Here is a 27,549-nt window from a genome sequence, read left to right as displayed (position 1 = left end):
AATATAAAAAGCTGGCTTGATGTACTAGTTCAAAACATAATAGTACAGTAATAATAATTATACACCCTGGAAATGATTCACATAGGGTAGCCAACAAACATATACTGTACTGTGTAGTTGAGGAGTAACTTAAACTTGTTGCTCATTTTGCAAAAAAAAAAAAAAAAAAAATGCAATGCTTCTATAATGGGTCTTTTTTTTTAAATCCTTCTTGGTCTACTTTTATTTTAAGTCATTTATTTACCTTTTGCTCCAATAATTTCTTAAAGTCACGTATTCACCCTCAAAGGTTACACTACTGTAGTATTGCTATACTGTACTATAATTCTAAATTTTGTTTGGTGATCATAACATGAAACTTAACACATTCACTTGATACAGAATTCTCTCATCTGAGGAATGGGGATTAAGCCACCTAGGTTTACTAATGCGAACAATATATGCAACAATCTTTGTAAGTGATAAAATTAACCTATAAGGACAAAAAAAATACCACTTATGAAAGGGGTTAAATCACACACGTTCATTAACATTTTAAGTCATTTTTAAGAGAAGTAGTAGGGTAACCTCTATACAAAAGTAGACATACATAATCCATAAGGAACTTGACAGTATAATTCACATTATATCCATAACAATTATGAGATGATTGTTGTAGTTAAAAGCTTATTCTTACAAGAAAAATAATACTTAGCTAACGATAAACTGAAAAACCTAGAGGATATAACCAGGAATACTTTTCAATATGTAGCATAACAAACATATAATAGATGTAATACCAAAAATTGCTATGAACATATTCAAGTAAATTACCTCCACATCTGGACATTCAAGGAAATAAACTTGACATCAAGATGTACTCCATATCTGGATACTGAAGGAAATTAACTTCCTATGCAGTATACTGAAGGAAATGAACTTCCTATATGAAAAGTCGTTACACTCCTGAATCTGACAATTCAATCTCACAGACAGACTTGAAATCTAGTCATTACAAAATACAGATCTAAGTACAATACTGTAATGGAAAAAAAGGTTTCTTGAAACATTTCCCTGCAAGGTACTAACAAAAACAACCTTCAGAAGACAGTTTACCAATTATTCTTTCTCTGAGCTAATAGAAATGATCTCAAACTTATGCTACTTCCAAATAGGTGCAAAGTTTACCTCTTTATACAGTATATGAGCAAATTATGAATGGCAGGGTATGGCGTCCAGTTCATAAAGATAAAATGTAAAAACAAGAGGGGCCAACAAGGCACTTTTTTATCATGTATACAACTTACAGTATATACAAGGCTCAGCTGGTGCCACTTTATATGAAAAAAAGTACCATAACTGATGCAACTTACAGCGATTGATGAACAGAACCAACACAGCTTCACTAAAATGTAAGTGATCTGCAAAAGTTATGCAAAATGAAAAAGTTTTTATACCTTCATAAATTACAATAGTTAAGTTGAGAGAGCTGAATGGCATACAAATACCCAAGCTGTGATAAAGAAATCCTCAAGTTATAACTGAGCTGAAATAGCTTTGTAGCAACAAAGGTAACTAAACAAACTTGAGAGCAAAGAAACTAATTTTTCTGGGATAACTTGACAACAATACAAGTAAAAGTTTCAATAACCTTAAAGCAGCAAAAATCAACAAAGGTGATATAACTCCAAGAGCAATTATACTGCCTAATTCAAACCAAACTTTCAATTGCCATAGGCATAGTAAAATGAACAATACATAGATTCCAGTTTACTTTCACTAAAGTTTGTCCCCTAAACATATTTCTAGAAAATTATCAATAAAATTATATTGCTACCAGATAATACTGAAAATGTATGTTCCCTTACACTACTTACGTAGGTGTGAAAACTAGCATAATTATAAAAACAAAAACTATGCAACACTGGAAACATACGTAATACTTCAATACAATTCTTCAATACAGAGTTCTTACAGTTAAAGTATTGTGTGTGAAATAGACTGGACAATGCTGTAATGAGTTAACAAATATTTGTGATGGGAGTACACACCAAATGCTTCACAATCACATTAAATACTATTAAAAAAACTATATCTGACACCTAATTCACTTACTTCTAAGGTACCTGCCATTTGAGAACCTATACACTTCCAAATACAGTACTATGATATTCTTATATGACATTCTTTCGTGAATACAGTCTTTTTGGCAGTGAGGACACTGAACTAAAACTAACAGCACAGAGCACCATGTTTTCTTTAAAAAAAGAAGTGCATCATATTAATATCATTCTTATAGCATTCTTGAAAATTTGTTAAAAATATCACCTTGTTATGCACCAGAAAAGACTCTACAAAATATCATCATAATTGCCTCCAGCACCATGTAATGCACGGGCCTCTGTGAAATTCTGCCAATCATGTCTTTCCTATGCCCCATCATCTACAAATCTCTACTGATCTCCAGCCTCTCTTCTAACTGTTCTCTACCCAGTAGGTCTGGCTCTTGCAACTCTTCTGGTGTCCATTAATATAAATCCTTGTACTGGTTAAGCCATGAAAAAGTCTGAGAAAGCAGACTGGTTTATGGTAAATGTTGCAATTACAAAAACTGGTAGCACATAAGACTGGATACATATTAAAGAGCCTCTTAATAATATGCTAACATTCAAGAGAGATATAATTTTTGCATCCTTCCAATACAGAACAAAAGTGTCTCAGAACTGACTAAAATACTGATAAAACATATTTATATGTACCTGGTGTATGCTTAAGAGTAAAATAGTATAGATTTTAATTCTTTACAGTGTGCAATATCATCAATTTCAAAGTGGAAGTGTAGTAAGTTAAAAATGTGGGCTTTTAGATGGCCTTTCTGAACTGAACGATGGGGGCAGTACGGGCATGCATAGGGCCTTTCTCCTGTGTGGGTACACATATGCTTCATAAGATGATCCTTGGTTGTAGACCGGTAAGAACAGTATGTACATGCAAATGGCTTCTCTCTTGTATGGGTACGCATGTGGTTTTTAAAATTTGTGGCAATATTTGAAGAATATGGGCAACTGGGACAAGTGTGTTTCTTGATGCTGCTGATGCCAGTTGTGACAATGGTGTTCTGACCGGGCAAGGAATCAGTAACAGTGCCAAAACCATCCTCTCTGAGATGCAGCCACGCTCCACCACTCGTCTTGACCTGTGGAGGACGCCCAACTTAAGAACGCAAAACTCCAGACAAGTACTTCATCTTATCTACCTCTATGATCAACTTCAACTAATAATTTTACAACTAAATGCACTTTTATAGATAAGTAATACAAAGTAAGGTTAGTGATAAAATATAATTTTTAAAATTACATTTATTGATGAATGAAAGCCTGTACATGGGTAATAATGTTAGAAAAAAATTTACTTGATACAATACTGTATCTTTTATATATCTTATGACATGAATTATATGTTAGAACACATTTTCCATTTATCTGCAAAGTGAGAATTAATTCACCATTACATACTTTCAAATACTGTATACAGCAGTTCAGCCTAATTACTAAATCCTTAACAATGAGAACTGTAACTCAATAAATGCTTTAATATACATTATAGTGAAAGAATATTCAAATATAATTTTCTTTCTTTCAGAATTATATAGGCAGCATAAGCTCTTGCTTACAACAAAAATATCCTATTAGTTTACTGTTTCATGTTGTCATTAAGGCCTGACCTAATGTTATCTGTGATTTTCTGTATGTTGCACTTAACTTGCAAAAATCTTACATAATGCACACTGCAAGATTTAATTTTCAATATATCATTTAATGTGATGACTGAATAAAGTTTTTTCTAAGACATAGAGAACACACAAAATATTTTATATATTTACTACACAGAGCACTACAGTGTTACTGTAGTAGCAGAATACTAACAGTACGTAGCAGTACAGTATATATATATATTAGAATACTATATAATACACCATTAGCACTCTGGATTATCTTAGAAGGGAGAGAGAGACAGAGTTTTTTAATAAAATCTTTTAAAATACATTCACAAGCAAGGTGAATTATTCTGTTCTAAAATTAATCATTTTATAAGCTTTGTTTAAAAGTATCTCCCAACCATACACTGAATATGTGTGGCAAGCTACCCAGTATGTGACTTGAGCTCCATATTATTATTATTTGGAACATGATCCCTATTCGTATGGAACAGTCCTACAGAGGCCACTGACGTGAAATTCCTGCTGCCAAAGAATATTGTTCTCATTTGAAAGAAGTAACGGAAGGTAATAGGAAACACAGAAGGCAGAGACCAATTATTATATAGGTAAAAAACTTAACAAATCAATATATAAATAGGTAAAAATCTAAGTAAATTATTGAAATACATGGAGAACTGTTTTAGGGTAGTGCAGTAAAGCGCAACCGTATGTAACTATCCTTTGACATCAACAAGGAACTTAAATCCATGCTTTGCTACTAAGCAAACTATAATCAAGAAACACTGGTCATAGGTATGTATATAAAGAAAACTGTTAAACTGATAAGACAATTTCTTCTAGCTGTAGTCACTTCATCAGTTCTACATTGAGAAAAGAGAGCTTTTCAGTCAGCATTAAATAATTTGAAGAAACTTTTAGGTCCCCTACTGAAAACTTGTATATGAGGAATTCAGTATTACCATGATATATGGGAGAGGGACTCATTAAAAAAAAAAGGGGGGGGACAAAAGATCTCTGGCATTTCAGTAATGAGACATCAATCCCAAGTCTAATGTGCTATATAAATATAATATATATGGTATAACCCTTCTAAACATTGTAACTTCAAACCAGTAACACTCTCTTCGACATGAAGTTGGGATTTGTTGGCTCTTGAACAATATGGGTTTGCAACTACTAAAAAATTATACAATAAATCATTTGGGATCACTAAGTAACCTACTGTGTATCAATTAAAAAAGAAAGGCATGGCAGTTATTTAACTAGAAACTGGTGACAACACATTTTTGATAAAACTGGAAATATATGAATCCTGGTTCCCATTCACGAGGGAATGAATGCAACAAACAATGATATCAACTGAATAAAAAGTCAACCTTGTTGTGTGTAATCATATGTCTTTTGAGCCTCTTTTTGGAAACTGCTGTGTGAGGGCAATGAGAACATGCAAAGGGTCTTTCTCCTGTATGAATAGGTAGATGGTCGTCTAGTGTCTGCTTGGTAATGGCACTGTAAGGACAATATGGGCACACATAGGGCTTTTCTTGGGTATGAGTGCGCAAATGGTTCTTGAGATTGGTCATCACAGGTGAAGAGTAGGTACAGTAAGAACAATGATGAATCCTCGGAACTGAAGATGGAGTAGCACTGGCAGTGAAGATAGCACCGGGTGTCGTAGGAGAGGCACTGGTGCTCCTTCCACCAGTCACATTTACTGGCAAGCTCTTGATTCCGAGGCCTAACCTTCCTCTCCTGACTGTAGTCTTCCTCACCTGTAGACAACACACCATCCCAACAAACACTTTAGTATATGATAATACTGTCGTTCTTTTTATTTTAATTAACTAGGAACATGAAACAGGCAAGACTGTATTTATAATGCATGAATCATTATAGTGCATTTTCTGAATATACTGATAAATAGGATGTGAACCAGAAATTTTTCAAATGACACAATTATGTATACAAAGATGAACACATGCAAACTCACGTTGATAATAATGTGTACTGTACTTTGTATACTGCATTGATGAATGTAAAGGATCAAAAATGGAAGATACCATTAACCTTGCATTCCACTCCCCTGATTGTATCTTTCAATTTATATAGTTCACAATACTGTAAATTGCCAATACAGTAATATAAATTTTGGTAAACATTTATAATCAATGGAGTTTGGTTTTTAGTCTTGACCTATTACCCTAACATCCATCACAATACAGTATATGGAACCCAACAGTAAAGGCAATTTCTAAATTCTTTCACTGTCATTATTATTATTATTTGATATTTTAAATTTTTAAAGTCTCACAGGCCTCAAACAAGAACTTTGTTCTTAATAAACATAACAGATCTTATTTAATACATCACATCTTTAAAAATTTAACAACCCAATAAACTGTCAATGCTGAACAGTCTGACAAAACATATTTAAGGGGTTTCTTTTCAAGACCTGAAACTATGCTGTATTTCCTATTAACTGAGAATTCTACAGTCACATACGACACCATTACAAGCGCTGTTCTGCATTCTGTGACTGAATATGTTGGTTATGTGGGTCAAATAAGTGTGACCAGTTTGAAGACAAGATAACATTACAGTACTTTAATATGGTGGTCTTTTTTTAAATGAGACACTGAAATCTAACAGTGGAACTAATCTGTTGTAATTTAATACCAGATTTATTTGCTACAAACCCTGCCAAATCATTAATATTGTTTCAAACAGCTGAAAATAATTAACAAGGATAATTATATTCAATCTGATCAAAAGTTGTTGCAGCTGTGGCTGCTTTACCAATATCTTCATTCCTTGTAGTACCCGCATGAGCAGGAATCTAAAGTATTTAAAAATCTATAATAAATTACTAGCTTCATATAATAGTATGAAAACTTAATTTGTCAGACAAAAGGATGTTCAGGCCACAATTCTGAATGGATGCTAAATTACACATTCCTGTCGTGGCATGCTTTTAATAAGCTAAACTACTGACCATATCGTATACATATCTGCTGTAAAAACATTGGCATGTTAAATAAAGATACCTTTTTTATAATATGTAACTGAAGGAAATCTATCACTTGGATAAATTACGTAGTCTGAAGCTTTATGCCTTACATGTTCAAATGTTGTGATCACGTTCCAAGGCATATGAATAATTCCAAACAGTCGTTGACAGTCAGACTTTGTTTTAGGGGGAAATGTGAAAACCTTGGTTAAAAAATCTAATATTATTCTTAAACTTTCTGCAATATCCTAATTCCTTAAGTCATACTAATGTGAAAACTATAAATTCAATTTGATAACTATACTGCTTTGTAGTTTATGCTTTACAAGGAATTTTGAATATGGATTTGCATATGCTAACTGATGATCTGAGCATGGGATGAAAAAGGGGAGAGGAACAGTTCGTTAATTAAAAAGGCAGATATGGAATTCACATGCAAAGGCCGACAAAAGGGCCACAGAAATTATAGAGAAAGGGTAACGGTGGACATCCAGCCCAGGTATGAATTCAATCAAAACGTGCACACTACCTAAGAAGAAAGAGAGTGAGTCTGAGGGACAATTGCAGTAGTAATGTAGAAGATTGAATTACTGGAAAAAGCTTCTTTAAATAAGTACTGTAGACTTATACAAAAAGAAGTAAAAGAATGAATGAAAATGAAAAATACAAATACTGTAATAATATGAATGGGAATAGATCATCTAGCATCAGAAAAAAGTACCCTGTAGTACTTGTCTAACAGGGCCTTATGTTACAATTCAAAATGACTTCAAGAGTTATTGTAAGCTAAAACAAAAGTTCTTAAGTCAAATGTTACAGAGAAGAAAAAACATTAAAAAAAAAAAAAAGCTCCCATTACGTCCTGACCTGTACGGGACATCTGCAATCCTCAAGATGAAACTCAAAATGTCAAGTGTTTGTAAAATTAATGCTTGAGTAATTCTGAACAATTTACAGAGGTGGAAGCTACAAGCAATAGAACTGTAGTTTGTGAAGCTGAAACAGTTATCATCTTTGAAACAAGCCAAATCTCCTAAATGTTAGCATCACAGCAAGTTGTGTTTAATTCACCAAATACCATATTTGCCAGCAAAATACACAAGGCACCAGCACACAAAAAGGCACTCTTAAGTATGGGGGGCAATTCTAGGAAAATTAAAAATACAGTACCCTTTCCTAATCTCCTTAGTCCTTCCTGTTATAGATCACTTTGAATCATCCTATCTACTTATATTCAAAATTATAGGAAAGGAGAAGAACGTAAAGTTTTTTGGCATGTTACGAATTTTCCTCTAACAACACACCGATTTTTCTGAGGTAGAGTACTGACCTTTGCCTAATGTGGTAACTAGCCCAAGCCTAGCCTAGCCTAGCCCCCTCCCCCTCCCCCTCTCTCTACCTCTCTCTTTCTCAGTGCATGTTAGCATTCACATCTGATAATGTAATTAAAGCCTATTAAAAGACATTACAAAATATTTCCTTATTTATGTGGTATAGCATACAAAATATTGATCACTGCAGCATAAAAACACATCACAAGTATTACTTTTGAAAAATCTCTGCCATGTTCATCTAAAAGCGGTACAACTGGAAATGCTCAAGACATACTATATTTCCTCACAGATACTGTATATTTTCGTGTATAAGACGACCTTTAGACAAGACGAGGTGAAAAATTATGACAAATTTTCATGAATTTATCCCATATCTATACAGTAGTATAAGACGACTGCTAAATTCCAAAACCATCTGGTGTATAGGCTAGCTTTTGCAACAACACTTATCTTATGAAATACTGGTTATGTAAAGATGATGTTATTACAAATGCTGTTTTACTTACTGAATCCTTAGAAATTCAAAATACTGTATATACTCGCATATCATGTGACTTTTGAAGACCTAATTTTGAAGCTAATTTTAAGGGGATTGCATCATACACGAAATATAAAATTGGTGTATGTAATATTCACATATTAGTATTGTATTATAAAATACAAATATAACGAATATGCTTCTTTTCCATGGATCTTTCAACATGTTATGCTTTACTTCACTGTATCCCGTAATATTGTATGTATTCGCATATTACTAATTGTATTATAAAATACAAATGTAGTGATCATGTGCCATTTGAACTGTTTAGGTTTTCGTGAATGTGGACAATGATATCTTCTGGGAATTTTTGTTTCAGCAACAATTCAATTTCCGTTTAAAGATAACTTTGGGGGAAGGTTTCGTCCTATTTGCCATACACGTTAAAACAATAGTAAAATGTGTTCTTTCATGCCCAGCAGTTTTGATTCAAATACTTTTCCCTCCAATATTATTTAGTCGAGTTTGATGGCATATCGAAGTTTAGGAATTTCACCCATGTTGCCAATGCAAGATAATTTAGTCATTAGCACTTGAACACTGTTTGTTTTCTCAGCTATAGCTACAACTTGCAGCTTAATTTTAGCTGTATATTTCCTTGTGATCTTTTCTTCATAGCTAACAAGAGCATAATGTGAAATATATATCAGTCTTATTCTACTTAACATCATTTGTAACATAAGTACAGTAATTGTTTACTAAGGTACGATGGTTGAAATGCATGCAAAACAGCTGTTGTTATCCGATTTGGTCGTTCATAGCCACAGCCTAGACTGTGTTCATAGCAACACAGTTGTTTCTTGTTCGGTTTTACTTATTTAACCTATTTAACTAGATGGAGTAAAAGAAGTTAGTCCATAGTAATTTGGTCTCTTAAAAAAGGACCTCGCATGATACACAAGATAAAATATTTGCTTATGGATGAAAATTTGGGGGTCACACGATATCGCATGTTAACGAGTATATATGGTAAATGAAATGACATGTCAATTCTATATCATGTTTTTCCTACACACATCACCTAAAAGGGAAGACATTGTTTTGTTTATGTTTCATTGGAAATCATAAGCAACCCTAACAACAATATGATAAAGTATGATAATTACCATGTATACAGTAATTATCGTTCATATGACTGAATTGTTCTAAACAGTTACAAACAGCCTGAATTTTTAATGAAAAATGAATATTATATTATCCTAAATGTTATTACTACCGTAATTACACTACATTACCAAATGATAAAGGTTGCTGTGAGTGCAACCATAACTTGATATTTAGGCTACATTTTGTCAGCTGGGCTCACATAGATAAAGTTGATTTAATTGGTATGGAATCATTCCTCAAATAGGCTATTTATTATGAAGATATGCCAATAATATATAAGGTAAAAATGGTTTTATTACCTTTATTATAAGTATTTCATAATGTGAATCTTTTCATGTATGTCGGTGATTATTGCAACGAGGCCGAGGCTAGCCTACCGATAAACATCACTCAGATTTCAAGGTTTGATTTTTAGAGTGGTGGTATAAGATGACCCCCAATTTTTAGGGATGAACTTTATGACTTAAAGGTCGTCTTATAAGCAGAAATATACAGTACTATTCTTTCCCTTGGTAATTTTTTCTGTATTTTGCCAAGAACTTCTTGCATGTTGGTTTACCATATCTACTGCTACAGCAATACTACAGTAAACCCCACGTATTCGCGTTCTCATGATTCGTGGACTCACGCATTCGCGGGTTTCTCTGTGGAACATATCTCGCCATTATTCGTGGAAAATTCGCCCATTCGCTGTGTTTTTCACTGAGAAATATTCACTAATTACTGTATTTTCATATAATTTTCATGAATAAATGCACTTTTTGTGATAAAACTATTACAATACTCAGGTATATGCATTTTTACAGGGTTTTTCTGTGTTTAAACTATCAAAATGAGGGAGTTCTAAGTGATTTTAGAGGGTTTTAAGTATTCAAGATTTTAGCTATTTGCGGGGTGTATGGGACGCATCCCACAGAAATTGGGGTTCACTGTAAAAATTTTTGTATAGTATCTTACACCAGTTGTACAGCACACCCAAATTTGGGACTTTGAGAATAGAGAGGTCTATTGGACAAAGACCTGTGATAGTGTAGTCCACTCACCCCTAGTGCATACCGACACCGTTATGGTGATCGATCCGGGGTAACTTGACATTGTGGATAGCTTTTTTTCTCTGGTATATTTAGCAATAGTTATACCTAGAAATGAGTGCTATTGGAACCATTTCACTGGGTGACACAGGTCTTCCCCCAGAAATAGATTTTTCCTTTGTCAAAATCCCTTTATTGTGCTTTCTAGCTCTCTTCTATGTATTGATATGGGGGATTTGTCTCGCATGCAACTGCTGCAATGTTTAATATGTTTTGTCAAGATTGTATCCTGGAATCCATGTAGGTACAGTGCTTTGCCGACATGTTAACAATAATCATTGTTATAAAGAACACCATATACTGGCAGTCCCCGGTTAATGGCAGGCTCGGTTAACAGCGATCTGGTTTTACGGTGCTTGTCTATCGATGAAAATCGGCAATTTTCGGTGCTGGAAATCGCCAACTTCCGCTTATCAGCACCAATAATAGGTTTTGGTGCCAATACACAGCTAATAACCAAAAATCGGAGCTTTTTGGCGCCGATAAGCCCTGAAAATCGCCGATTTTTGGTTATCATCACACCCTCAGAATGGAACCCCAGCTGATAACCGGGGACTGCCTATATGTGACAATCAAATGTCCATAATATAGGAGCACCATGGTTTTGGGCAGTCAGTGTCATGTGTTGTTAATAACAGCTGAAGAAAATTACCAAGTACTGTACAGTTAAGCATGTACAAGGCATATGTAGTATTTATTCAGTAGGTTCTATAAATTACATGTACAGGCAGTCCACGGTTAACGGCGGGCCCGGTTAACAGCGATTCAGTTTTATGGGGTTTGTCTAGCGACAAAAATCGGCAATTTTTGCCCCCGAAAATCGCCAATTTCCGCTTATCGGGGCCGATAATTGGGTATTGGCACCAATATATACCTAACAGAGGGGCCGATAACCGAAAATCGGCGCCGATAACAAAATCGGCATTTTTTGGTGCTGATAACCCCGAAAATTGCCGAAAAAGCACCAAAATCGCTGATTTTCGGTTAGCGGCGATTTTCGGTTATCATCACACCCTCAGAAACAGATCACCGCCGATAACCAGGGGCTGCCTGTACAGGCAGTCCCCCATTATGGGCAATCAGGTTTTTTGACGCTTGCCTGGTGACAAAAATTGGTGATTTTCGGCGCTGATATGCACAGTTTCTGCTTGTTGGTGCTGATACATACCTAACAGAGGAGCCGGTAACCGAAAATCAGTGATTTTCGCTTATTGTCATGCCATCGGAATGGAACCCCCGCCGATAACTGGGGGACTGCCTGTAATTACTGAGAAAGCATTAAAGCTTTGAAGGTAAGCTTTATGGCCAAGGTTTGAATATTTATTATATTGTCGTATATTACATTTTAGTTTTCTGTAAAAACTACAGGTAGTCCCAGGGTTACATGGTTCCGGACTTACGATGCTTGCCTCACGGCACCATTGCCCGGAGTAAGTGGTATTTATCCCCATTATAATTATGATGCTTCAGGTTACAGTGATTTTCAGCTTACAGCGCGCCACTGGGGACGGACCCCTGCTGTAAACCGCGGACTGCCCGGTTTGAGATGGCTTTGTCCGTCCATCCGTACTTTTTCTGACTGCCCTCAGACCTTAAAAACCGCTGCAAATTGGTATGTTGATAATCTGCCCTCCAGTCATAGAACATACCAAATTTCAGCCCTCTAGCCTCAGTAGTTTTTATTTTATTTAAGGTTAAAGTCAGCCACTGTAAAGAAAACTCGACTGCACCAAAGAAACTTTAGTGCATTTTTTACTTGTTTACGTTTAGAATTTAGACTCCAGCTCCCGGCTACATTCTGCATGGTTTGAAGATGCTAAAATATAGTTGCCAATGAAGAACTTCACTGTCTGCATATTGTAAATACTGTATATGGTAATAGGCTGATATTCTTGAAGGAGTTGTTGGACTTTTCCAAGTTGTGTATGGATTTTAAAACTGTTACTGTTCCACTGAATGATATAATTATTGCAGGTATTGTGTGGGGATGGCTTTGATTTTCAAAACTGGGTATTTTACTCTGAAATCTGGTTTTGATTTTCAAAACTGGGTATTTTACTCTGAAGGTTATAATTTTCTTTCAACATTTTATCTTTCCCACTTTTAATTTTTTATTTTCAATTTTACTTTCTCTCTAGTTTCACTTATACTGTCTTGTCTTTTCATATTTTTCTCTTGAATTTAGTCTACAATGAATATCAGACTCTCCAAAGTGTAATAAATGCTCAATGACATGCAGCTGCTTCATATTACGTCAACATTTTGCTTCTTAGAGGAATTTGGATCTATAATGCTATTGGTTTTCTCTGAAAAGGGTTGTATTTTATTTTTGTCATTATTATAGAAGGTACACTGGAGACTTGGGAAATCTGGTTATTTTAGATTGTGTTGCAGGTGGACTTTTCTCCTGGTCAAGTATCCTTCATGAGTTTCAATGCCAGTTTAGCCTCTATTGCTACCATTCCTAGTCACAAGCAGCTTTAAATCTTTATTGTACATGTATGAACATTCTTTGGGCCAGTCTTCACATTCAAGCCAACAATTTGTGCATTCAAGGGCGGTGCAGGTCAAGTTTGTGGCATGATCTAAACACCCACAAACTGCACACACCTTACTACAGCATTTCTTAAATGCATGCCCAAGATTGAAGCATTATTGCATTGCTTTGGTAAGAGATAGACATATTGTATCTGTATAGTACTGGTAATCTTCTTAGACACAAATTGGATAATGTTATCCATTTACTATCATATAATATATGTTTGTTAATATGTACTCAGTGTTATGCTGTTTCAGATGGACATATTACCTCTTTTGATACTTTGGTAGATTTCATTTGTTCAACTACTGTTGTTATTTTACTGTATTGTTTTACTGTTGAGTGTTTTTAGTTCAAACTGTTAGCTTCTGGTAATGGTATTTAATATGTTTAAGATTTTACGCCTTTTTGACTACATGCATTGTAAACTTTTTCTCTTAAATGCCCCATGAAGAGGTTCATTGGAGGACGAAACTGTTGGGCATATTCTCACAAAAACATATTCTTGCCTGGGTATTTTCATTTTCTGTGGCAGACATTGTTGGGTGAACCTGATCTTTGCACGCTACTGACTGATGTTCTAAGATCTTTTTTCCAGAGGTTTGATATACGGTATCTCCCAACCATGTATGCTGGAATAACTAAACTTAATCATTCCAGTAATATTTTTTGGTACCTCCTTTGATGCCTTGGATTTCTTTGATGTTTTGAAAACAATGGACCATATTTTGGTGGTGCTTCAATCAAACCTTGTGTAGGACCTAATCTTAATTTTAATTCTGGAACCATGGTTGGCATTCTCCTTTCAGTTGGGTAAACAAAGTAGACGTCTATGATTCTGTACCAGATATGTTATTTAAATGTATAATGGCTAGATCAGGTAGAAATTCTCCTCTTGGATCTCTTCTGTTGCCATATTAATCAGGTGCCAAAATGGCTGTACTGGGCTTTTTAATCTTCTTGGCTGGTGTATATATATTCAAATTAACCCTTAAACGCCTACTGGGCGTATCATACGTCGAAACTAAAATTGTCTGTTGGGTGCCAAGTGGACGTGCCGTATATGCGACTAGAAAAATTTCAACCTTAGTCAACTTTTTTACAACCAAAATGGTTTGAAAACGAAATTGTAAGCTAAAACTCTTACATTCTAGTAATATTCAATCATGTACCTTCATTTTGCAACAAATTGAAAGTCTCTAGCACAATATTTCGATTTATGGTGAATTTTAAAAATTTTTCCCTTACTGTAACTCGGCCTAAAATTTCAGAAATTCTTTAAATCATTTTATCATAATTTTTGCACTGTTTTATATTAACCGTTACATAAAAGTTTTATATATGAAAATGTGTGCAATTTCATGTAAAAAATACAGCAAAATACAACCCATGGTTGTAGCTTTTATCAGTTTGGAAATATTTTCTTATAAACCATGATAACTGCCAAAATTTCAACCTCGGTCAACTTTAACTTTCGACGAAATGGTCGAAAAACGCAATTGTAAGCTAAAACTCTTACATTCTAGTAATATTCAATCATTTACCTTCATTTTGCAACAAATTGGAAGTCTCTAGCACAATATTTCGATTTATGGTGAATTTTTGAAAAAACCTTTTTCCTTATGTCGCGCCAGAAATTCTTTTCACACGTTGTCGTAATGTTTGCACCGTTTTATATTAGTCATTACATAAAGTTTTATATATGGAAATGTGTGCAATTTCATGTAGAATACAACAGAAAATAACTCATGGTTGTAGCTTTTATCAGTTTTTAAATAATTTCATATAAATCACGATAACTGCCAAAATTTCAACCTTCGGTCAACTTTAACTTTAGACCGAAATAGTAAAAACGCAATTATAAGCTAAAACTCTTACATTCTAGTAATATTCAATCATGTACCTTCATTTTGCAACAAACTGGAAGTCTCTAGCACAACATTTCGATTTATGGTGAATTTCTGAAAAAAAAAAAAAAAAAAAAAAAAAAATTTTCCCTTCGTCTGCACGCGTAACTCGCTGAACATCTCAGAAATTCTTTCATCACGTTGTCGTAATGTTTGCATCGTTTTACAGTAGTCGTTACATAAACTTTTATATATGAAAATGTGCGCAATTTCATGTAGAATACAACAGAAAATAGCTCATGGTTGTAGCTTTATCAGTTTTGAAATATTTTCACATAAATCATTTATAACTGCCAAAATTTCAACCTTCGGTCAATCCTTAACTTACCCGAAATGGTGCGAAAAAACGCAATTGTAAGCTAAAACTCTTACATTCTAGTAATATTCAATCATTTACCTTCATTTTGCAATAAATTGGAATTCTCTAGCACAATATTTCGATTTATGGTGAATTTGAACAAAAACATTTTCCTTACGTCCATGCCGGGGTAACTCTGCTGAACATCTCAGAAATTCTTTAATCACGTTGTCGTAATGTTTGCCCGTCTTATATTAGTCATTACATAAAGTTTTATATATGAAAATGTGCGCAATTTCATGTACAATACAACAGAAAAAACTCATGGTTGTAGCTTTAATCAGTTTTGAAGTATTTTCATATAAATCACGATAAATAGAAAAAATTCGACTTTCGGTTAACTTTACCTTGACCGAAATGGTCGAAAACTGCAATTTTAAGCTAAAACACTTACAGTCTAGTAATATTCAATCAATTAGCTTCATTTTCAACAAACGGGAAGTCTCTAGCACAATATTTCGATTTATGGTGAATTTTTTAAAAACATTTTTACGTCCGGCGATTACGAATTCATGCATCATTTTGTGATAATATTTTCTCTGTGTTGCTTTGATCGTTTTACAATTTGTTATATACCAAAATCATCGCAATTTAGTGTACAATACAAAGAAAAAAATTAACCGTTAGCTTTAACCATTTTGCTCACAGCGATTTGTATAAAATTATATATGAAAAATTTTTTTGCGCTGTCATATATTTCAATATTTATATAAGATAATGATATTTTTTTTAATTTCTGATGGTTGCATACTAAACTTGAGGCAATGACAAAAAAAGGAGCCAAAATGAACTCTTAATCTTAAAAACTAAGCATGCTGATTTTTTGAAAAATTTTTTTTCGCTGGCACTAACTCCCTAACGCCGCATACGGAGACGTTTTTAAAATAGAGGCTCGGCGTTTAAGGTTAATTACTATTGTCATATTTCATAATTTTGACATGTTCATTTTATAAATCAGAAATTTATAAATTTGTTCATGACAGATTCCCACCCTCCACAGGGGTCCTAAGAACATATGTCTAGGAGATCTGCCTGAATACAAACTTAGTCAATCTAGATCAGACCCAATACTGAGGGCCAAGTTTAACCAGTCTTTTGCCACACTGAACTATGTCAGTAATTCTACAAGTGATGAGAAAGTATGCTGTCTAACTTCAACTTCATGTCTAAGAGCAGTCAGAATCATATTCAATACTGCACAATGGTAGCCATTTTCAAAATCATTCCTGACAGGAGAAGAAAAGAAACAATGGGTGGGTAAAAGACAAGAAAGGCTACCAACTTAGCTAAATGGGCTATGTAAATATAAGTACTGTACTCAGATTTGGACCTGAATAAATTTATTTCTGATGATCCCAGCCCAAGACAAGAAGCTAGGAGTTAGAGTGGGTGGGTTTTGGGGGGGGGATATGAAGAAAGTTAATGCTATTACTGTCCGATTGTCACTCCCTGAAAACAATCAATTAGAACACTAGAACTATAAGCAAAAGAAAATAAAAGCTCTTCCTTCTATGAATTTATTCCCGCAATATCTACAAAATTTCTTAATTTTTGTCCCAATACATTTATTCAGTAAGAGAATATTACTTTCCTGATAAAAATGTTGAAAAACAATCCCTATCAATAAGCAAATTAAAACTAATAAATGGTACTGTATAAAAATGAAAGGAGAGAAATAAAATACACATACACAAATTAAACTGTTGAGTATTGAAACTAACAATGATAAAGTTTGGAAAGACTTATGTCCATTTCCATCAGTATCACGTTATGCACAAAACTAAAACTAAACAGGATGACTTTTTGCCAGTTAGAAGAAAAATGGCTAAGAATTTCCAATACAGTATTGTTTTAGTACTTAAGCATATAAAATCACTATAACTGAAAAAATAATCTTAAATACTCCTACTGATTACATTGATCACAGTCCTCCAATTACTATATTCTATAAGCCTGAAGGGGAACACTGATGCCATAAGGCCCCATTATAAAGTAAATGATTGTTTCTACCTTATGATTGAAGGGATCTGCTTCAAATTGAAATAAGCATTTAGTTTAGAAAAAAGTAAGTTTTGAGAAAAGAGCAAACGAATAATTTTGGACCTTCAAAAATCCCGAGAGAATCTGGACATCTAGAGCAAGTTATCCCTATATCATTAAGTAACCCATTTTCTTTGACAAATCCCATAGACAGAATGGGATATTTTAGTGGGTGACAATTATTTTGGAATACATTTTTTACATGATTGATTTACTGTACACGCTTTTTTAACAATTTGTCGTTAACGGTGCTGTACAAGTGAACAAAACATGAACTCATCTAAACTTTTTTTTTAGCATTACCGCTTCAGGATATGTTTATTTAACATAGCTGAAAACTGTTAATAACTAAAATTTGACAATTCCTTGAAATCTGGCAGTTGGTGCACCCCTTAACTGGCAATTAATAGCTACAAGTGACAAAAGAAAACAAAAATTTCATACAGAATGGTGAATCACAAAATGGGCATTCAGAGAGTTTTTCCGGTTTGTTCGGAAGGAACAATACTGGCACATGAAAGGCTTATCTCCTGTGTGTGTATGTAAATGCCTTTTGATACTCTGTTTGGATTTGGCTTTGTAAGAACAGTAAGGACAAGAAAATGGTTTCTCTCCAGTGTGAGTTCGGATGTGTTCCATGAGGGCCTGCTTTGTAGTAGTTCTGTAAGGGCAATGGTTGCAATGAAATGGCTTCTCTCCGGTGTGGGTACGCAAATGGTTCCTCAGATTGGTTATGTAGACAGTATTATATGGACAAATGGGACACTTGTGCATTCCCGAAGCAGTTGGTGCAGTGGTAGATCCTTGCTTCCTTCCAGATGTCTCTCTCTCAAGTGTTGGCTCCTCCAGCATTACCTGTTGGGAATTCTCTGTCTCACACTCAGATCTCCAGATTGGTTTGTACATACATACGAACATGCATGTCATAAAAAACTTAAGATAGATTCATTAAGCATACAGGTAAACTTTATAAAACAAAACTTGAAAATTTTGCCCACTTGTTTGGAAAAATTATTAAAATTTTTATGGCAAATCTAAGTCTGACAAGAATGTGATAACAATAAGCACCGAGGAGCCTAGTGAATTTCACACACACTCTCAGAGAGAGAGAGAGAGAGAGAGAGAGAGAGAGAGAGAGAGAGAGAGAGAGAGAGAGAGAGAGAGAGAGAGAGAGAGAGAGAGAGAGAGAGAGAGAGAGAGAGAGAGAGAGAGCAATGAGAGCCTAGTAAATTTCTAATTTTTTTGGGAGAGAGATCAAGCAATTTTTTCTATTACTGTACTGGACTTGGGTGCTGTCTCTGAACAAATTCTCAACATTTATATAATTGAAAACCCTTTTTAAACAAATAAAGGCAGCCACTTTACCAAAAGTAAATGTACAAACACTTGTCTCTTTTTTAACAATCTATTTTGCACCTGGCTTAAAGAATTTGTCGTCAAGACTGAAATATGATGAACGCTGCCCCTAAACCAAAGATTTGTCTTTCAAATGTAATACCAATAATAGTTTCTTACAGAGAAAGCCAACATGATATGAGAATAAGAATGTGTGTAAAAGAGAGAGAGAGAGAGAGAGAGAGAGAGAGAGAGAGAGAGAGAGAGAGAGAGAGAGAGAGAGAGAGAGAGAGAGAGATTGATTTAATGAATGACCATGGCTAATGCTTTACATCTGCTATGTGTGTTGATTTCATTTCCTCAACAATGCTACTAGAGGTATGTTTGCTTTACTTTTAAATTGCTTATCTAAAAGTTTTTACACAAATGGAAATACATTTGAAATAAACATTTCACAATACAGGTAGTCCCCGGTTATCAGCGGGGTTCCGTTCCCGACAGTGTGACGATAATCGAAAATCGCCGACAACCGAAAATCTGCGATAATAGCACTGATCCTCGGTTATCGGGGCCGGTATCCAGTTATCGTCGCCAATAACCAGGGATCAGCGCCGCTGACAACCGAGGATCAGTGCCAATAACCGGAGATTGGCGCCAATAACCGGGAATCGGTGTCAAATATCCAGTTATCGTTGTCGCTAGACAAGCGCCGTAAAACCGGATCGCCGATAACCGGGGACTGCCTGTACAGTATACATATATATACTGTACTGTATATTACATACAAGACTAGAATACCCTGTATGTTTGTCAAAATAAAAAAGCCTAAAAAATCTACTAAAACTTACTTCAAAACTAGCAAATTTAAATACACACACTGACAAAGCCTTATTTTGACAAATATACACTTTCCATTCTTACATATACAGTAGTATTTGTTATTCCATTGTGGAATAATTTTCCTTTATCTTCATTCACATTAACTAACACTGCAATAAACAAAGGATAGTTATGTTCCTTATTAAACTCAAGCCTTCAAATTCCATAAATATTTTTAGCACATTCACTCCCTCCCTTCCTATCTGGAGTTTCAGTAATTTCCCCTAATACCATTTTGTTAGAAATTCACCAAAAGCTTTTTGTGTGTGAAAATTTTATCCTTGTTCAGCATAAAGATTTGTTTAGTCATTCATAACTGTTTACAAACTTTTATGCATCGGAAGCTGAGTTTACCTTTTTTTATCTTATAACATACACTGCATTATCAATGCAAAATATTTTTAAAAGTCTTACAATTTACACTTGCAGTCCTTCTTATTTACTCTTCCAAATTTCTTTAACTTGTCTATAATATTTTAGGATAAAACACGAACATCTTTATGTAGATACAGTAAAAACCTAAGATATGCATGTGATTTCATCATGCATTCTTCTGTACCACAATCCATAAGAAAAGTTCATCAGGCATAAAATATTGACTTTAGAGGTTGGAATAAGAAAGCAGTTCTTGCAAGAAACATTATTTGGTCATAATCAAGGTTCCCCTGATGATGATGATTACCAACATTACCATAATCAACGACAGACACAGCCAATTTGGACCAGTACAGTACTTTCAAATCGAGTAACCTGAGCTGTGGACCAAGCAAGGCAAATCTCTACTCTATAGATTGATCAAAAGGACTAAGGTACAGCAAAGGTAAATTTTTCCTATCCATTATTGGGTTTGACAATACCTTGTGGTAATTCTCTCTAATGGTTCTCTATGTGGAAGGTTCACCATATTAGAAAGCATCCTTGAAGCTTCTTTCAGATTACTCTTCATGGTCAATCCTATCAGCTAGTATAGGTTGCTTCTATTTCTCTTCTTAGACGAGAGGATGAGTGTCTTTCCTTTGAATCTAATGAGGCTTAAGATTCCTATTGGTTACACAGGGCGTCCCTGAGTTTTCAAATACATTTATCAATAATAGCTATCTAGTTATGGCACCAAAAGCCCTGTTAAAGCTCCCTTAACGACGCCTATTTACAGCGTAAATCAACTTATGGCTGCGCCACTAGAATGGAGAACCCCTCCCATAAGTAGGGGACTGTCTGTACTCTATACTAGTTCCTCATTGGATGGGTGGGTATCATTCTCAGCTAGCACTCTGCTGGTCCCGCGTTTGATTCTCCGACAGGCCAATGAGGAATTAGAGGAATTTATTTCTGGTGACAGAAATTCATTTCTCGTTATAATGTGGTTCAGATTCCACAATAAGCTGTAGGTCCCGTTGCTAGGTAACCAATTGGTTCTTAGCCACGTAAAATAAATCTAATCCTTTGCGCCAGCCCTAGGAGAGCTGTTAATCAGCTCAGTTGTCTGGCTAAAGTAAGTTTTTTTTTTTTTTTTTTTTTTTTTTTTTTTTTTTTTTGCACTCTATACTGTAATATGTAAGGTAGGTCTTTTCCCTGCAAATGAGGATACTATTGGTTTTTGGGTCTTATTCACTGTCCTTATGATTGGTTGTAATTTTTTTTCTACTGGGATCAACAACCTGGAAAAACCACTACGCCAGGCAAGCCAATTCCAAGATATTTTATTACATAATGGAGCAGGGGCTAAAATCACAAGCAAAGCAACAAAATATGTATGTAAACATGAATGAGCAATGAGAGATCACATAATAGTAAAAGGACATGAGACTTGAAATGCGAGTTTAAGATAAAAATTATGCTACATATAAATAGATGTTTAATAACAAATAAGAGGATAGTTGAATGCAAAGTCCAGCTTATGTAAAAACTACATTCCAGCTATTTCAAAATAAAAGTATTTATGAATGTCTCTTATCATCCTCATCTCTCCACCACAGTACAGTAGTTTCCTGTCACTGAATAAATAAAGTATTTGGGATAAGGCACAAGAATGTGCTTTACCATTAGCAAACTACCATGGGCTGGACACTTATGTGCATCACTTCTTTCTAAAATAAATTAGTGGATCAAATACACACACACACACACACACACACACATACATATATATGTAGTCTTGTAAAAAAAATTTTGTTGCCTACTTGAAAAGGAATTAACACGCAGGAGTAGTGGGAGAGCCAAGGCACGCAGTCTTGACCTGAGCAGGTTTTTAGAAAGAAGGAAGGCAGACCATGGATACCAAGAGATACACTCAGAGCAGCTAAGTGACACACTCGATAATGATAACCTGATGATCCATTTCACCCCTCCCATGGGGAATTACCTTACTGAGGCCATCCCAAGAGTGAATTTATTGCAGTTATTGAAATCAATGGTATTGTACCAGACTTCAGATTTGAGTACAAGGTGCCAGGTTATATTAAAACTGCACCTTGTGTTTGGATTGCTGAAATGGCTTATGGCATTCCATCTTGGTTTATCCGATAAGATATCCAGGAATCTGTCTGACTTATGCTTAAATATATAAACAAGGTGATTCTTAATGATTGAGATAAAATGAGGTACACAATTCCGTTAAAGCAAACAATGATGCATGAGTAATCTCAACTTGATTATGACAGAGTTGGTTGAAGTACCAAAGCATTTGACACCAGTTCTAAAGAAACCTGATGTGGAAGGGCAGCTTCTGGTTTTAATGTGAGTGTTGGAAGATTGGGGAAAAAGCCCTCTTAAATTGAGAGAGAGAGAGAGAGAGCACATTCTGTAATCTATATGAAATAAATGAAAGGATGGCACAAAAAAACAGTAAGTAATACTTTGAATGATGTTTAGGGACCCATATCAGATGAGCAGTCAGGTGAAATACTTTAGACAAAAAAATCACTTTAAAATAACCAAAGTCATATAACAATGTAAAGACGTGAAAAACCTGATCAATCCTCCTAAAATATAAAATGGCTCTGAAGCAGTTAAACCACTTATAGTCTGTATCTTTTGTATGTTAGCAGGATACTGTATATCAGAACAAGTGAACAGAAACGAATGAAAATTGGCTAATATATTCACTTGGAAACCTTCACATCATGATTAACTTTTCAGAAATTGACTTAGTGTAGAGGTTTTCATAGCAAAGAAATTCCCAAACCAAAGGTAATGTCTGAAAAATTAAACATAATAACTTCACCTTACAAATATGTTGATCAAGTCTCATCCTGTTCTTTTCACCTAGTCTCAAAATATAGCACTAAAACTTACATACAGAAAGAGAAACGAAAAAACAAAGCCTTCTTTCAACTTTCTTGGCATTAGTATTAAAATAAAAAAGTGTTGAGTGAAGAGATGATCTGGGAGACCAGTTGTTAAAGGTCTTGGGAGACTAGAAACAACACTAGATAATGGGTGAGGAAGCAAGGGGACTTAGCCAAGAAAGGGGCTGTCCTCAAAACAAAGCATTCCTAGGATGTGCTATTACTGTATATTAAAATCTTAACAGCCTGGTCTTCTTAGTGGCTGTATATAAAAGTAATACCATGGCCAAAGTTCCTTTAACCAACTGCTATCTTACCCAAGAGCATGAGTACACCAAATTACAAGCTTCAAATGATTGAGCGAGTCTCATACTGCATTCTCTGAGTGAGAAATACAAATGCTCCAAGAGAAATATCAAGAGGGCCAGAGGAGTAAAACCAAGTTTAAAGAAAAAGATTATATATTTGCCAATATTTGGTCATTTAACATTTACTATCTATCATACATTGTGTAGTAGGAACTGTAAGCACTGTACACAAATGATTTTGATTTCACAATAAGCAGGGACCTTTTCCATTATTAAATAAAAATAAAGTGGCTTTTGTGTGACTTTCAGTACAAGTTGAACGTAAGCCATGTTCTGTAAGATATACAAAAAGAACGATAAAAATGGGGTATTCACAAGGTAAGAACTGAGATCAGAGAAAAAACTGTTTCACATTATACTATGCAGTATTGCCAAATGCTAATGATGCATTACTACCTTCTATATTATCAATGTTCATCACAGATTGAATCTTTATACTGTATTGGCACCATCCAACTAAAGCTTGGCCTATAATTAACACACAATATTAATCACCTATTAAGGCATTTATCTCAAGAAAATAAAATGTGAGCAACACAGTGCCTTCTGTTCAATAAGGCTCAGTTATACATGAAATACATATTATAATACTGTATTGCAGTAGTAATATACATCTTAAGACTGCCAAGAAAACATGCCGTTGGGAAAAAAATTCATGTAACCTGTGAGAACACACAAACAGACACACACATAAAACATCTGTTATAGCAACAGACAAAAGCAGAAGGATCTCCCCAGAAAATACCAACCTACCTAAAGCATGAATTCTGCAAAGCCAAGCAACAGTCATGCTCTTAGCAAATAGTAAGTTATAGTATTGAATCTATACACATTCCAACAAAAATGTATAACACTGCATAAAGTTTGCAGAAGCATCTGAGTGACCACATAAACTAGACTTTTTGCTGTCTTTTAAATAATAGATGATTAATTCAAAATAAAAAGTAATTCAATCAAAAAAAGATAAATTACAAATAAAACCATATGCAGACATATTAAACAGTATATGATGGAATATGGCAGTCACTATACTAAGCACTGAAACACAGCAGTCAATAAAGTCAGCACTCCAATGTCTTTCTATAATGCCTATGCTAAAGGTCAATAGTGTCTAAAATCATTTAATATGCCCAGCCTAGAGAAATGGCAAGGTGAGAACATTTATGAACAGCCCTAAGTAAATTATAATCTACAAAATATCCTTCCATTACTCCTAAGTCTAACTGGTCAAAACAAAGAAAATAAAGAGGACCAACTCTTCTTTACTGCCTGAACCCAGTTTTCCAACAAACAATGTCCACATGTGAGAACTTAATCCCCTTTCCCCCAACCCAACTGGCTACCAGGGAAAGGCAAGCTATACAAATACTAAACTACATATACGTACAACTAACCTGGCACACTTGTGTGGACACTTCTAAACCATGACATTAAATTCTATTGTTTTCAATATTAAAACATGTTACTGAGTTTGGTACGAATGATGCACCATCACATGAGTCATCATTGTGCTCTTGCTGTTGCAAGTATATTTACAAACATTGCATTCCAACAAATTTTCACCAGAGTGATTACGAATGTGCCGTTTTAAATTATCTTTGGTAATGGCTGAATAAGAACAATGCGGGCATTTATAAGGCTTTTCCCCAGTGTGGGTGCGCATGTGATTCCTCCAGTTGGTGACAACATGTGTTGAATAAGGGCAGTAAGGACACATATGCATCTTAGTGCTTGCAGAACTCTTCCTGGGTTGCATTCCTCTACCTCCGCCATCACCTGTCTTCACAGCGTCACTAGCTGATCCTACCTGTAGAGGACACCACCCAACTTACTTTAATTTCATCATTCCAATAAATCAAAAGAAGCAACTTGCTACAAGGGCCATACAAGACAAAAAGCTGTTTAACATAATTACTACTATATGAATAAACATATAAAACTCTCCTTTATCAAATAAAACCCTAGGGAAAATCCAAGCTTAAGTAATTTTTAATATAATAATTAACTCAACACTGTGTTTCCAAACAAACCATTACTTTACATAACCCTTATACTGCCAATCCCAGCTGTTGAGTGTCTCCAAATATACTGACAACTAATGAGATACTTATGACAGATTAGGATTTAGAGCTCAGTAGTAACCCATCAGGTAAAAACTTTTACTTACGACAAGCTACCCCACTGCAAGGTCCAATGACACAATGTGAAGAGTCTAGCTGGTATATCCCACAAACTTGTTGCCTCACTCCAATAGTTTTAGATTAGTCTCCCATGGCTAGGTCTGTAGTGCAAAGGATTGCAATGCAACAGAGATATGATCTGAATCTTCAATTGGACAAAAAGGGAAAGACCAACTGACAATCTTTGGGAGGTTAACCTCCTGTATGTGTAGAGGCAAAAAGGGAAGTAACCCTCTTGGCATAACAAAACCTGCAAGGAGTGTTGACCATGGAAGCAAACCAACTGTTACTGAAACTTTTAACCAAATTGAAGATCTAGGGTAACTGTGTTAATCAAGAGTTACCAGAGATAATGAATGGTTTCAAATTCCTTTAGTCAGTCAATCACCTCCATTAGTCGCTAAACAGGTATTAAATATATTTACAACTTCAGAGGCTGTTTGGATATTGAGCAGTGTCAAACACACAGCTGGGATGTACACCTTGAAACAAGAAGCCTGTATTCTCTTTTCATCACTGAAGTGACACCAAATAACCTACTGGAACCGGACAAAAACGACTATTATTGCATGGGCCATAAGAAAAGCAGTAAATTCTGATATCAGATAGTTGGAGATGAAGTCTCAAAACTTAAAACAACTTCACAAACTGACTAGAAGGCAGAAGATAGCTGAACCTTGCTTTTTAAACTCCAGCTGCTGTTTAAAACTCCAATCTATACCAAGTCTGAATGATTCTTCCAAACACTAAAGTTGCCTTGCATGGACAAAACCAACAATGACAGCAAACAGACAAAAAATATACACTGTATTAATGCTCCAACAACCAACAAACATACAATGCAGACAGACATTCACAAGATCAAACATAAAGCAGGATGATGGTCAATGTCAACAGCCAGCATAATTGTAAGAAAAAGAGGGGTAGAGTAGGGCAGGCTATGGAGAACAGGTAAACACAACACTTCTAACATTCATTTCTGTCTCACAGCTGTGCAGTATTGGATGGTCTACCAACAACTGAGACCGACAGTCTACAACTCATGAAATGAAGGCTTTTAATACAATAATGATTCTGCAAATAACTGACTGAATCTTTTACACCACTGCACTGTAAGGAAATACATGAATCCACTGTAACTAAACTTATATACAAGGGTTTGATAAGTACTATCAAGGGTACTTTGCTCAAATGCATTTCAAATTTCAACTTTTTCACAAGTCACTTGATATATGTAAATAATAAATAAATATAAAAAAACCTAAATACTGTAGTATGTTAAGCTTCACCCTTCTTTCTGTCCTTTCCTTTATCTTTTTTTCCCTGTTATCCCCATCCCATTGTCCTCTGCTCTTGAACATAATGACCAATGGGGAGCAAGTGTAAAATTACATTCTTGGAAGAATTTTTACAAAAGTTCACTTCATCATAACAAATTCAATAGCGTCAGCTTCAGAACAAGACAGTTATTTTGCAGTGTCTAGTCTGTTAAGCTGTAATTACCAAAACATCCTAAATGTTAAACCAAACTATTCACAATAACCCAACCTAACATATCTTCCTTTCACCAACATACTAGCATGACACCTCACGTAGGTCATGCACACGCACACACAATTACTTCAGGATATATTATACTTCCTCTTAATACATTATGTTGAAATAGGGAAAAAAAATCCATGCAAAAACCCAGTAACACTCTTGTAATACCCTTTATTAAGTTACATGTAGCACCAACCAAAACATTTCAAAATCTATGGTTTGGTTATGTAATCTTTTGAATTAAAACTAAACTGACCTTCCATCACCAGTATGCTATGCTGTCAAAGCATGAAAAAGAAGCACAATGCCATTAAATGGGGTTGAGATGGAAATTAAA

General features: G+C 34.9%; 1 protein-coding gene across 30 annotated transcripts in view; it reads right to left on the bottom strand.

Annotated features, from left to right (window-relative positions):
* The window catches only part of LOC136844932 (zinc finger and BTB domain-containing protein 24-like), a 202,656-nt gene that overhangs the window by 80,308 nt on the left and 94,799 nt on the right, over positions 1-27,549 (bottom strand). For 3 of the 30 annotated variants that reach the window (XM_067114299.1, XM_067114297.1, XM_067114300.1), the window contains exon 6: positions 17,085-18,476. The exons of 22 other annotated variants lie outside the window; for them this stretch is intronic. In XM_067114299.1, coding sequence (XP_066970400.1) covers positions 18,060-18,476 — 417 coding nt within the window. In that variant the 3' untranslated portion in view covers positions 17,085-18,059. 5 more of the 30 variants (XM_067114315.1, XM_067114309.1, XM_067114313.1 and 2 more) reach the window with 3 other exon arrangements.

Source organism: Macrobrachium rosenbergii, chromosome 13, assembly GCF_040412425.1.
Source record: "Macrobrachium rosenbergii isolate ZJJX-2024 chromosome 13, ASM4041242v1, whole genome shotgun sequence".
Lineage (NCBI taxonomy): Eukaryota > Metazoa > Arthropoda > Malacostraca > Decapoda > Palaemonidae > Macrobrachium > Macrobrachium rosenbergii.
This window is presented reverse-complemented; position numbering and strand designations above follow the sequence as displayed.